Source organism: Lonchura striata, chromosome 28, assembly GCF_050655825.1.
Source record: "Lonchura striata isolate lonStrDom1 chromosome 28, ASM5065582v1, whole genome shotgun sequence".
NCBI classification, from domain to species: domain Eukaryota; kingdom Metazoa; phylum Chordata; class Aves; order Passeriformes; family Estrildidae; genus Lonchura; species Lonchura striata.
Window position 1 is genome coordinate 1864563 of NC_140730.1, and position 9272 is coordinate 1873834.

The 9272-nt window shown below is 56.9% G+C and overlaps 1 protein-coding gene across 1 annotated transcript; it reads left to right on the plus strand.

Moving 5' to 3' along the window:
- The first annotated feature begins 104 nt into the window (after positions 1-104).
- LOC144247584 (uncharacterized) lies at positions 105-3401 on the plus strand. The gene is made up of 3 exons (XM_085562167.1): positions 105-1001; positions 1736-2340; positions 3212-3401. The coding sequence occupies exons 1-3, from the start codon at positions 699-701 to the stop codon at positions 3399-3401; spliced, it is 1098 nt and encodes a 365-aa protein (XP_085418293.1). The 5' UTR covers positions 105-698.
- The last annotated feature ends 5871 nt before the right edge of the window (positions 3402-9272 follow it).

Sequence of the window (9272 nt, forward strand, 5' to 3'; positions counted from 1 at the left end):
CCAGGATCTCACTGGGGGTCTCCAGGTTCTTCTCCTGGGGTGTCCCAAGGATCTCACTCAACATCCCCAGAATCTTTCCAGGGAAAATCTTCCCGCAGGGCCTCCCCAGCCTTCCTGGCGTCTCCAGGAGCTCTCCCAGGATCTCCCTGAGCTCCTCGGGATCTCACCAGGATCCCCAGGAACTTGCTGGGGTCCCCCAGGATCTGCCCAGGGTCTCCCCCCGGCTCCCGAGATCTCCGGAGGGTTCCCAGGATCACTCCCAGCTCACCCCAGAACGAGACCAGGACCTTTCCACGCACGGCAGGAGCATCCTGGGCCAATCCCAGGATTTCCCTGGACATCCCAAGATCTCCCAGGGTCTCCAGGGTCACCCCAAACAGAGCCTGGAAGGTTGTGGGGCACCCCCAACCCCCTCCGGGTTCTCCCCCGGGTTTTGGGGGGCAGCCAGACCCCCGGGCACCCCCCAGCCCTGTCCCCACGGGCACCTCCTCGGTGCCACTTTGAATTCCTCCACCTCCAGCGGATTAATCATTTTATTTATGAGGCTTAAGGGCCCAAATCCCGTTAAAGCCGAGGCTTTGCCAGATAAACAGCCCGCTTTGGGGGCAGCGCGTTTGTGAAAACACAATTAGCAAACCCTGTAATCTGCACTAATTACCGGGCCATGAGCGCCGGCACTTGCCGGCAGCACCTGCACCATGGGGGACGCGGGGGACACGAGTGGGGACACGGGTGGGGACACGGGTGGGGACACGGCAGCTGCGCCCCGGCGCCCGCCCGGAGCCTCCTTCACCATCGAGTACCTGCTGGGGGGCCGGGGGGCCGGGGCCGCCCCCAGCCCGGAGCCCCCAGCCCGGAGCCCCCCGGGGCCCGGGGACAAACCGGCGCAGTCCTACATCGCCCTCATCTCCACCGCCATCCTCTCGTCCCCCGAGAAGAAGCTGCTGCTGTCCGACATCTACCAGTGGATCATGGACAACTACCCCTACTTCAAGAACAAGGTGAGGGACGGGTTTGTGGGGCTGGGCTGGGAGCGTTTCCTGGGAATTTCTCCCCATTTCCCGGGTTTGGGGTGAGCGGTGCTGCTGTGGGGTGAGGACTGGGCTGGGGGGCTGGCCCGGCTCCGCTGAGCCTGGTCCATCGGGAGATCCATCGGGAGATCCATCGGGAGATCCATTTGGAGATCCATCAGGAGATCCATCGGTGCTGTCCAGAGCTCGGGGCTGTCGGGGTCGGTGTCTCCGGGCTCATTTCGGAGCCTGCTGGTGTTGGCTGACCCCAATCCCCAGGGGAGCACCGGTGCCTGTGGCCGGACCCTGGGCTGGTTTCTGCAGGGAGTGGGGTGGGCATGGTGGGGCTGGGGGCTTGGCCTGAGTGACCCCTTAAAGTCTGAGTGACCCCTCTGGGCCTGAGTGACCCCTCCAGGCCTGACTGACCCTTCCACGTCTGACTGACCCCTCCGGACCTGACTGACCCTTCCATGTCTGACTGACCCTTCCATGTCTGAGTGACCCTTCCACGTCTGACTGACCCCTCCGGGCCTGACTGACCCTTCCACGTCTGACTGACCCCTCCGGGCCTGACTGACCCTTCCATGTCTGGGTGACCCCTCCGGGCCTGACTGACCCTTCCATGTCTGAGTGACCCTTCCATGTCTGAGTGACCCCTCCGGACCTGACTGACCCTTCCATGTCTGAGTGACCCCTCCGGGCCTGACTGACCCCTCTGGACACAGGAGAAGAGCTGGCGCAACAGCGTCCGCCACAACCTGTCCCTTAACGAGTGCTTCGTCAAGGCCGGGCGCAGCGACAACGGCAAAGGCCATTTCTGGGCCATCCACCCCGCCAACCTGGAGGACTTCGCCAAGGGCGACTACCACCGGCGGCGAGCCCGGCGCCGCGTCCGCCGGTCAGGGGGCCGGGGGGCTCTGGGGGCCAGGGGGATCTGGGGACTCAGGGGGTTCCAGGGGGCTCTGGTGGCCTTGGGGGTCTCTTGGGGCACTGAGGGCTTTGGGGGCAATGAGGGCTTTGGGGGCCAGGGGGATCTGGGGACCCGGGGGGCTCTGGGGGCCGGGGGGATCTGGGGACTCAGGGGGTTCCGGGGGGCTCTGGTGGCCTTGGGGGTCTCTGGGGGCACTGAGGGCTCTGGGGGTTCTGAGCCTGGGGTGGCTCTGGGGGCTCTGAGGGGTTTTGGTTGCTCTGGGGGCACTGAGGGCTCTGGAGGTCTCTGGGGGCTCGGGGGTCTCTGGGGCCCTGGGGGGCTCAGGGTGCTCTGGGGGGCTCTGGGAGCTCTGAGGGCCTGGGGGGCTCAGGGTGCTCTGGGAGCTCTGGGTGCTCAGGGGTCTCTGGGGTCTCTGGGGGGTCTGGGGGGCTCTGGGGGGTCTGGGGAGCTCTGGACACTCAGGGGTCTCTGGGGGTCTCTGGGGTCTCTGGGAGCTCAGGGGTCTCTGGGGTCTCTGGGGTCTCTGGTTGCTCAGGGGTCTCTGGGGGTCTCAGGGGGCTCTGGGGTCTCTGGTTGCTCAGGGGTCTCAGGGGTCTCTGGGGTCTCTGGGGGTCTCAGGGGTCTCTGGGGTCTCAGGGGTCTCTGGGGTCTCTGGGGTCTCAGGGGTCTCAGGGGTCTCTGGGGTCTCTGGGGGTCTCTGGGTGCTCAGGGGTCTCAGGGGTCTCTGGGGGTCTCAGGGGTCTCTGGGGTCTCAGGGGTCTCTGGGGGTCTCTGGGGGTCTCAGGGGTCTCTGGGGTCTCTGGGGTCTCAGGGTGCTCAGGGGTCTCAGGGTGCTCAGGGGTCTCTGGGGGTCTCAGGGGTCTCAGGGGTCTCTGGGGGGCTCTGGGGTCTCTGGGTGCTCAGGGGTCTCAGGGGTCTCAGGGTGCTCAGGGGTCTCAGGGGTCTCAGGGGTCTCTGGGGGTCTCTGGGGGTCTCTGGGGGTCTCAGGGGTCTCAGGGGTCTCAGGGGTCTCAGGGGTCTCTGGGGTCTCTGGGGTCTCTGGGTGCTCAGGGGTCTCTGGGGGGCTCTGGGGTCTCTGGGTGCTCAGGGGTCTCTGGGTGCTCAGGGGTCTCTGGGGGTCTCAGGGGTCTCAGGGGTCTCTGGGGTCTCTGGGGTCTCTGGGGTCTCTGGGTGCTCAGGGGTCTCTGGGGTCTCAGGGGTCTCTGGGGTCTCTGGGGGTCTCTGGGGGTCTCAGGGGTCTCTGGGGCTCACCGGTGCTGTTTCCCTGCAGGGTGCCCGTGGGCTGCTTCCCCCCGTACGCCCCCTTGGCCCCCTTGGCCCCCTTGGCCCCCTTGGCCCTGCTGGGCCTCGGCTGCTGCTGCCCCTGCTGCCCCCCGCGCCCCCCGGCGCCCCCCGAGCCCGAGCGGCCGCGCTGGGGCTGGGGGCGGCTCCCGCTGCCCCCCCGGGCGCCCTTCCTCTGACCCCGGGACCGCGGGGCAGCTCCGGGGTCCCCTCGTGCCCCCAGGGGTCACCCCCGCGCGTGTCACCGTGTCACCCGTGTCACCGTGTCACCCGTGTCACCATGTCACCCGTGTCACCCGTGTCACCATGTCCCGTGTCCTCCGTGTCACCGTGTCACCGTGTCACCCGTGTCACCCGTGTCACCGTGTCACCCGTGTCACCGTGTCACCGTGTCACCCCTGTCACCCGTGCCCCCGTGTCACCCGTGTCACCCAGTGTCACCTGTGTCCTCCGTGTCACCCGTGTCACCGTGTCACCGTGTCCCCCGTGTCACCGTGTCACCCAGTGTCACCCGTGTCACCGTGTTCCCCGTGTCACCCGTGTCACCGTGTCCCGTGTCACCGTGTCACCGTGTCCCCCGTGTCCCCCTATGTCACCATATCCCCCGTGTCCCCCGTGTCCCCAGGACTGGGTTCATTTTCATCCCTGGGGTCCCCATCCCGTGTCCCCCCTCACTGAGGACCCCCCCACCCTCACTCCCTAACAGGACTTTCCCATTCGGGGGAAACTGAGGCACGACCCAAATTTGGACTGACCCCCCCCCAACAAACCCCCCCCGGCCACCCCAAACCGGGGTTCCCCCAATCCCCCCGCCCCATCCTCCAGGCACATATGGGGCTTAAACCCAGCAGCGCCTGCTCCTGCCCTAATTATTCCCTTACTAATTGTCCCTGACGCCCCTAATGAAAATCGCGGCTCCCAGGTGTTAAGTGGCATTAGGGCGTCTCGCTAAGAAATTCGGCTCGGCCCTAAATCCCGGGATAAACCCCCAGAGCCCCGCTCGCGGCCCGACCAAGGCAGATTATGACACTAATTAATCCCCCCCCACTTTGGGGGGGCTGCCCCGGGGCTGGGGGCCGCGCCCTGCGCTTTTTTGGGGCAATTTTGGGGCATTTTGGGGCTGTGGGGTCACCCGCGCACCGGCTCGTTGGTCACCTCGGTTTAAAGGGGTTTGGGGAGGTGGGTGGGTGGTTGGGGGGGGGACACCCCAAATGTGTCCCCGGAGCTCCTTAAACCGCGGCCATCTGTCCCCAAACGCGATTAGGGACCCCTAAGCCCCCCGCAGCCCCCCCCAAGCGGCTTTAATGGGGTCGGGGGTCCTGGGGGGGGGGGCACTGGGCAGACTGGGGGGGCGCGACCCCCCCTTTGCTCCTGTTCCGTACGGGAGGGGCCGGGTTGTTCCGTGGGGAAACTGAGGCACGGCCGCGGGTTGAGAGCCCACCCCCCAACAGCCCATGGGCACCCCAAAATGGGGGGAGAATCCCCCCCAAAAAAATCCCCTCAGCCCTCCTGGACCCCCCCCCGGAATAAGGGAAATCCCCCAAAGTATCGCCCCACAACTCTGAAAACCCCAAAAATTGGGGCAGCCACCCCAAAAAATCCCCTGGGCAGCTCTGGACCCACCAAAATTTGGGAAATCCCCAAAATATCTCCCCCACAACCCTGGAAACCCCAAAATAGGGGGAGCCCCCCCAAAAAATCCCCTGGGCAGCTCTGGACCCACCAAAATTTGGGAATCCCCAAAATATCCCCCATCCCACAACCCTGGAAAACCCAAAAACAAGGGGAGCCCCCCTAAAAATCCCCTGGGCAGCTCTGGACCCACCAAAATTTGGGAAATCCCCAAAATATCTCCCCCACAACCGTGGAAACCCCAAAAACAGAGGGAGCCCCCCTAAAAATCCCCTGGGCAGTTCTGGAGCCCCTGAAATAGGGGACCCCCCCCCCCAAAAAAATCTCTATAGTCCCGGAACCCCCGAAATTTGGGAAATCCCCAAAATATTCCCCCACAACCCTGGAAACCCCAAAATAGGGGGAGCCCCCCAAAAAATCCCCTGGACATCCCCAAAACAGAGGAAACCCCCCCAAAACCCCAGGGAACCGCCAGCCCCTGCCCTGCTCCCCTCGCCCGGGGCTCCCCAACCCCAAAACCAGCCAAAAAAAACCCCAAAATCATTAAAACCCCCCCCAAAAAAATTAGGGGGACACCCCAAAAACGAGCCGGTGCCCCTCCATCCTTTCCTCCCCCAAGAAATCCAGCGGGCTCCGGGTGTATTTTTAATATATAGTTTATTTCTCTCTTTTTTTTTTTTTTTTTTTTAAATTTTAAAGCCCCCCCCCCCAAAGTGCAATTTTTATTATTTTAAATTTTTTTTTTGTCGTTTTTTGTCATAGTTTTTTTTGTTTTTTTCCTCATCTCCCCCCCACTTTATAAAGAACTATCAAAGTTACAATCTATGGAATGTCTTTTCTGTGCTTTATTTATTTTTTTTAATATATTTCTTTATATTTTCTCTCTCTCTCTCTCTCTTCCTTTCCTCGCTCCTTTTCCTCCCCCACCCCGAGAAAATCCTCACCAAAAAAAAAACCAAAAAAAACCAAAAATTGGAAAAAACACATAAAAGCCGCTGCAACCTTTGCGAGTGCTTAAAGATAAAGAATCTCTTTAATAGATTATATAGAAAGACGCAGGAAAAAAAAAAAACAAACCAAAATTAAAAAAAAAAAAAGGGAAAAAATGAAAATAAAATTAATATTTATAATAAAGTGGCCCCACCTCGAGCATCCTTTGGGGTCCCCGGGCCGAGCTCGGTGTCCCCCCCGTCCCTGGGGACATTTCAGCTCTTGCTGTGTATATATATATATATATATATAGATATAGATAGATAGATAATAGATAGATAATTTTATTATATAAAACACAATTTAATGCAGCATTTTGCCCCCTCCCCGCCCCAAAATTTCCATCCCGTTTTGCTCTTTTTATTTTGTTTCTCTTGACTGAAATTAAATTTTTTTTTTTTTTTCCTTGCCGTGAATCCAAAAAAAAAAAAAAAAAATTGGAAAATTTAAGAGAGAGAAAATTCAGGGGGTTTTGTCTTGATTTATTATTAAATTATTAAATTGTTAAATTTGAAGGGGGGGTGGGGGCTGGGGGGCCCTAAAGGGGGATGAGGGAGAATTTTGGGGTGGGGAGGGGGAATCAGCCCTTTCCTGTGGAAAAATGAGAAATGAAATCCTGCAAGACCCCCCCCGAGCCGATTTTGGGGGGAAAAACCCCAAATTTGTTCCCTCCCAGCCCAGCGGGAGCTGCAGCCCCTCCCTTGGCAAGCCCGGACCCCAAAGCCAGGATTGACCCCCCAAAACTGGGCTGAGCCCCCCCAAATCTGGATTAATTCCCCAAAATTGGTCTGAGCTCCCAAAACCTGGGCTCTGCACCCCAAAACCTGGATTAAACCCCCAAAATTGGGCTGAGCCCCCAAAACCTGAATTAATTCCCCCAAAATTGGGCTGAGCCCCCAAAACCTGAATTAATTCCCCCAAAACTGGGCTGAGCCCCCCCAAAACTGGATTAATTCCCCCAAAACTGGACTGAAACCCCAAAACCTGAATTAATTCCCCCAAAACTGGGCTGAGCCCCCCAAAACTGGATTAATCCCCCCAAAACTGGGCTGAGCCCCCAAAACCTGGGCTCTGCACCCCAAACCTGGGCTGAGCCCCCAAAACCTGAATTAATCCACCAAATTTGGGATTAACCCCCAAAGCCGGGCTGAGCCCCCCTGGGGAAGGTGGGATCGGGGAAGGAAAGTTGGGGACACACAAATTTTTTCCCCTTTAAATTAAAAAAAAAAAAATCCTTTTTTTTTCCCCCCCCTCCCTATTTCCCCTTGCCCCTGCTGGACTTCGATCCGAATTTTATTATTTAATCATTTATTATTATTATTATTAATAATAATTTTATTATTATTCCTCTCTCTCCCTCTCTCTCTTCCCACCGTAACTCAGCACTTTCTTTGGCAACACTTTCATCCCAACCTGGATTCAAATAAGGAATTAAAAAAGAAAAAAAAAAAAAGAAAGAAAGAAAGAAAACCTCAAATTAAATTAAAATTAATCAGAATAAAAATTACAAATCAATGCTGAGCTACGGCTGGGGGGGGATTTTGGGATTTTGGGGTGGGGGGGGTTTAAGGCGACGGGACAGGGAAAATCCTGGGGGATTTGGGGCTTTATTTTTATTTTATTTTATTTTTCTTGATTTCTTTTTAGTGCAAACTTCACTTTGTGCTAAAGTGTTGCCAGTGGGGGGACACGGGGACGTGGCTGGGGGAATCCTGAGTCTGCTCCTCCTCCTCCTTTGTGCTCTTTTTACTCTCTTTTTCCTTTTTTCCTTCTTTTTTTCCCTAGTTTTCCCCCCTTGCCCACCCCCCCAATTTATCCCTTCTTTTCTCATTTCCCTCCCTCTATTTTTTCCTTCTTTAATTTCTCATTTTTTCTTCTCCCCCCCCGTTTCTTGCCCTTATTTCCCCTCTTTTATTTCTCCCCTCCAATTTCCTTTTCCCCCCTTTTTTCCTTTTTTTTTTTTAATCACTCCCCCCTTTTTTTCCCCTTTTTTCCCCCCTTTTCCCCCTTTCTCTGCTGCTTCCCCACAAAACCCCCAAAATTCCTTCGGGATTGGGAATGGGGAGGGAAAAGCAGCAGCGAGGTGGGAAAATCCCAAGGGAAAACCAAAAAAAAAACCCAAAAAACCAACGGCACAAGAGGAGCCACCACAACCCCGAGCACAACACGGAACCTCCACAAGTCTCTATTTACAAATCCACGGAATTTTCTTTGCATATTCCCAAAAAAAAACCAAAAAAAATACCAATATTCAGCCAGTGCTGCCAGAGGGTCGGCCCTGCCCGGAGCCCCCCCAAATTCCAGCCCCTTCCCGGCGGGATTCGCTGCCCAGATCCCAAATTTCCTGCTCGGGGAGGGATGTGGATCCACGGGGATCCGGGATCCCGATTTTCCTGCCCAAAAGGGCAACGGGAGGGACACAAATCCCTGGGATTTGGGATCCCCCCCCTGGCTCCTTCCCAGGAATTCCCTGGAGGGATCCCAATCCATGGGGAGCATCGTGGAGCCCCAAATCCCGCCTGGATCGGGGCCACCCCGGGGCCTTCCCGGGGGGATTCCCAGGACAGATCCCGATTCCCGGGACAGATCCCGATTCCCAGGACAGATCCCGATTCCCAGGACAGATCCCGATTCCCAGGACAGATCCTGATTCCCAGCCCGGATCCTGATTCCCAGGACAGATCCCGATTCCCAGGACAGATCCCGATTCCCGGACAGATCCCGATTCCCGGGACAGATCCCGATTCCCGGGACAGATCCCGATTCCCGGGACAGATCCCGATTCCCTGCACGGATCCTGATTCCCAGGACAGATCCCGATTCCCAGCACGGATCCCAATTCCCAGCCCAAATCCCAATTTCCTAGCCTAGATCCAAATTTCCCATCCCAGATCCCAATTTCCCTGCTCAGATCCCAATTTTCCATCCCAGACTCCAATTTCCCTATCCAGATCCCAATTTCCTTGCTCAGATCCTAAGTTCCCATCCCAAATCCCATTTTCCCATCCCTGATCCCAATTTCCCAGCCTGGAACACAATTCCTAGCCCTGATCCCAATTTCCCAGCTCAGAACCCAATTTCCCTATCCAAATCCCAATTTCCCTATCCAGATCCCAATTTCCCTATCCAGATCCCAATTTCCCTATCCAAATCCCAATTTCCCTATCCAAATCCCAAATTCCCATCCCAGATCCCAATTTCCCATCCCAGATCCCAATTTCCCTATCCAAATCCCAATTTCCCTATCCAGATCCCAATTTCCCATCCCAGATCCCAATTTCCCTATCCAAATCCCAATTTCCCATCCCAGATCCCAATTTCCCATCCCAGATCCCAATTTCCCTATCCAAATCCCAAATTCCCATCCCAGATCCCAATTTCCCTATCCAGATCCCAATTTCCCTATCCAAATCCCAATTTCCCTATCC

Coding starts and splice junctions, on each gene's coding strand:
- LOC144247584 (XM_085562167.1), top strand. CDS start 699: ATGGGGGACGCGGGGGACACGAGTGGGGACACGGGTGGGGACACGGGT. Junction 1,002..1,735: donor ACCCCTACTTCAAGAACAAG/GTGAGGGACGGG, acceptor CTCTGGACACAG/GAGAAGAGCTGGCGCAACAG. Junction 2,341..3,211: donor GGAGCTCTGGGTGCTCAGGG/GTCTCTGGGGTC, acceptor GTTTCCCTGCAG/GGTGCCCGTGGGCTGCTTCC.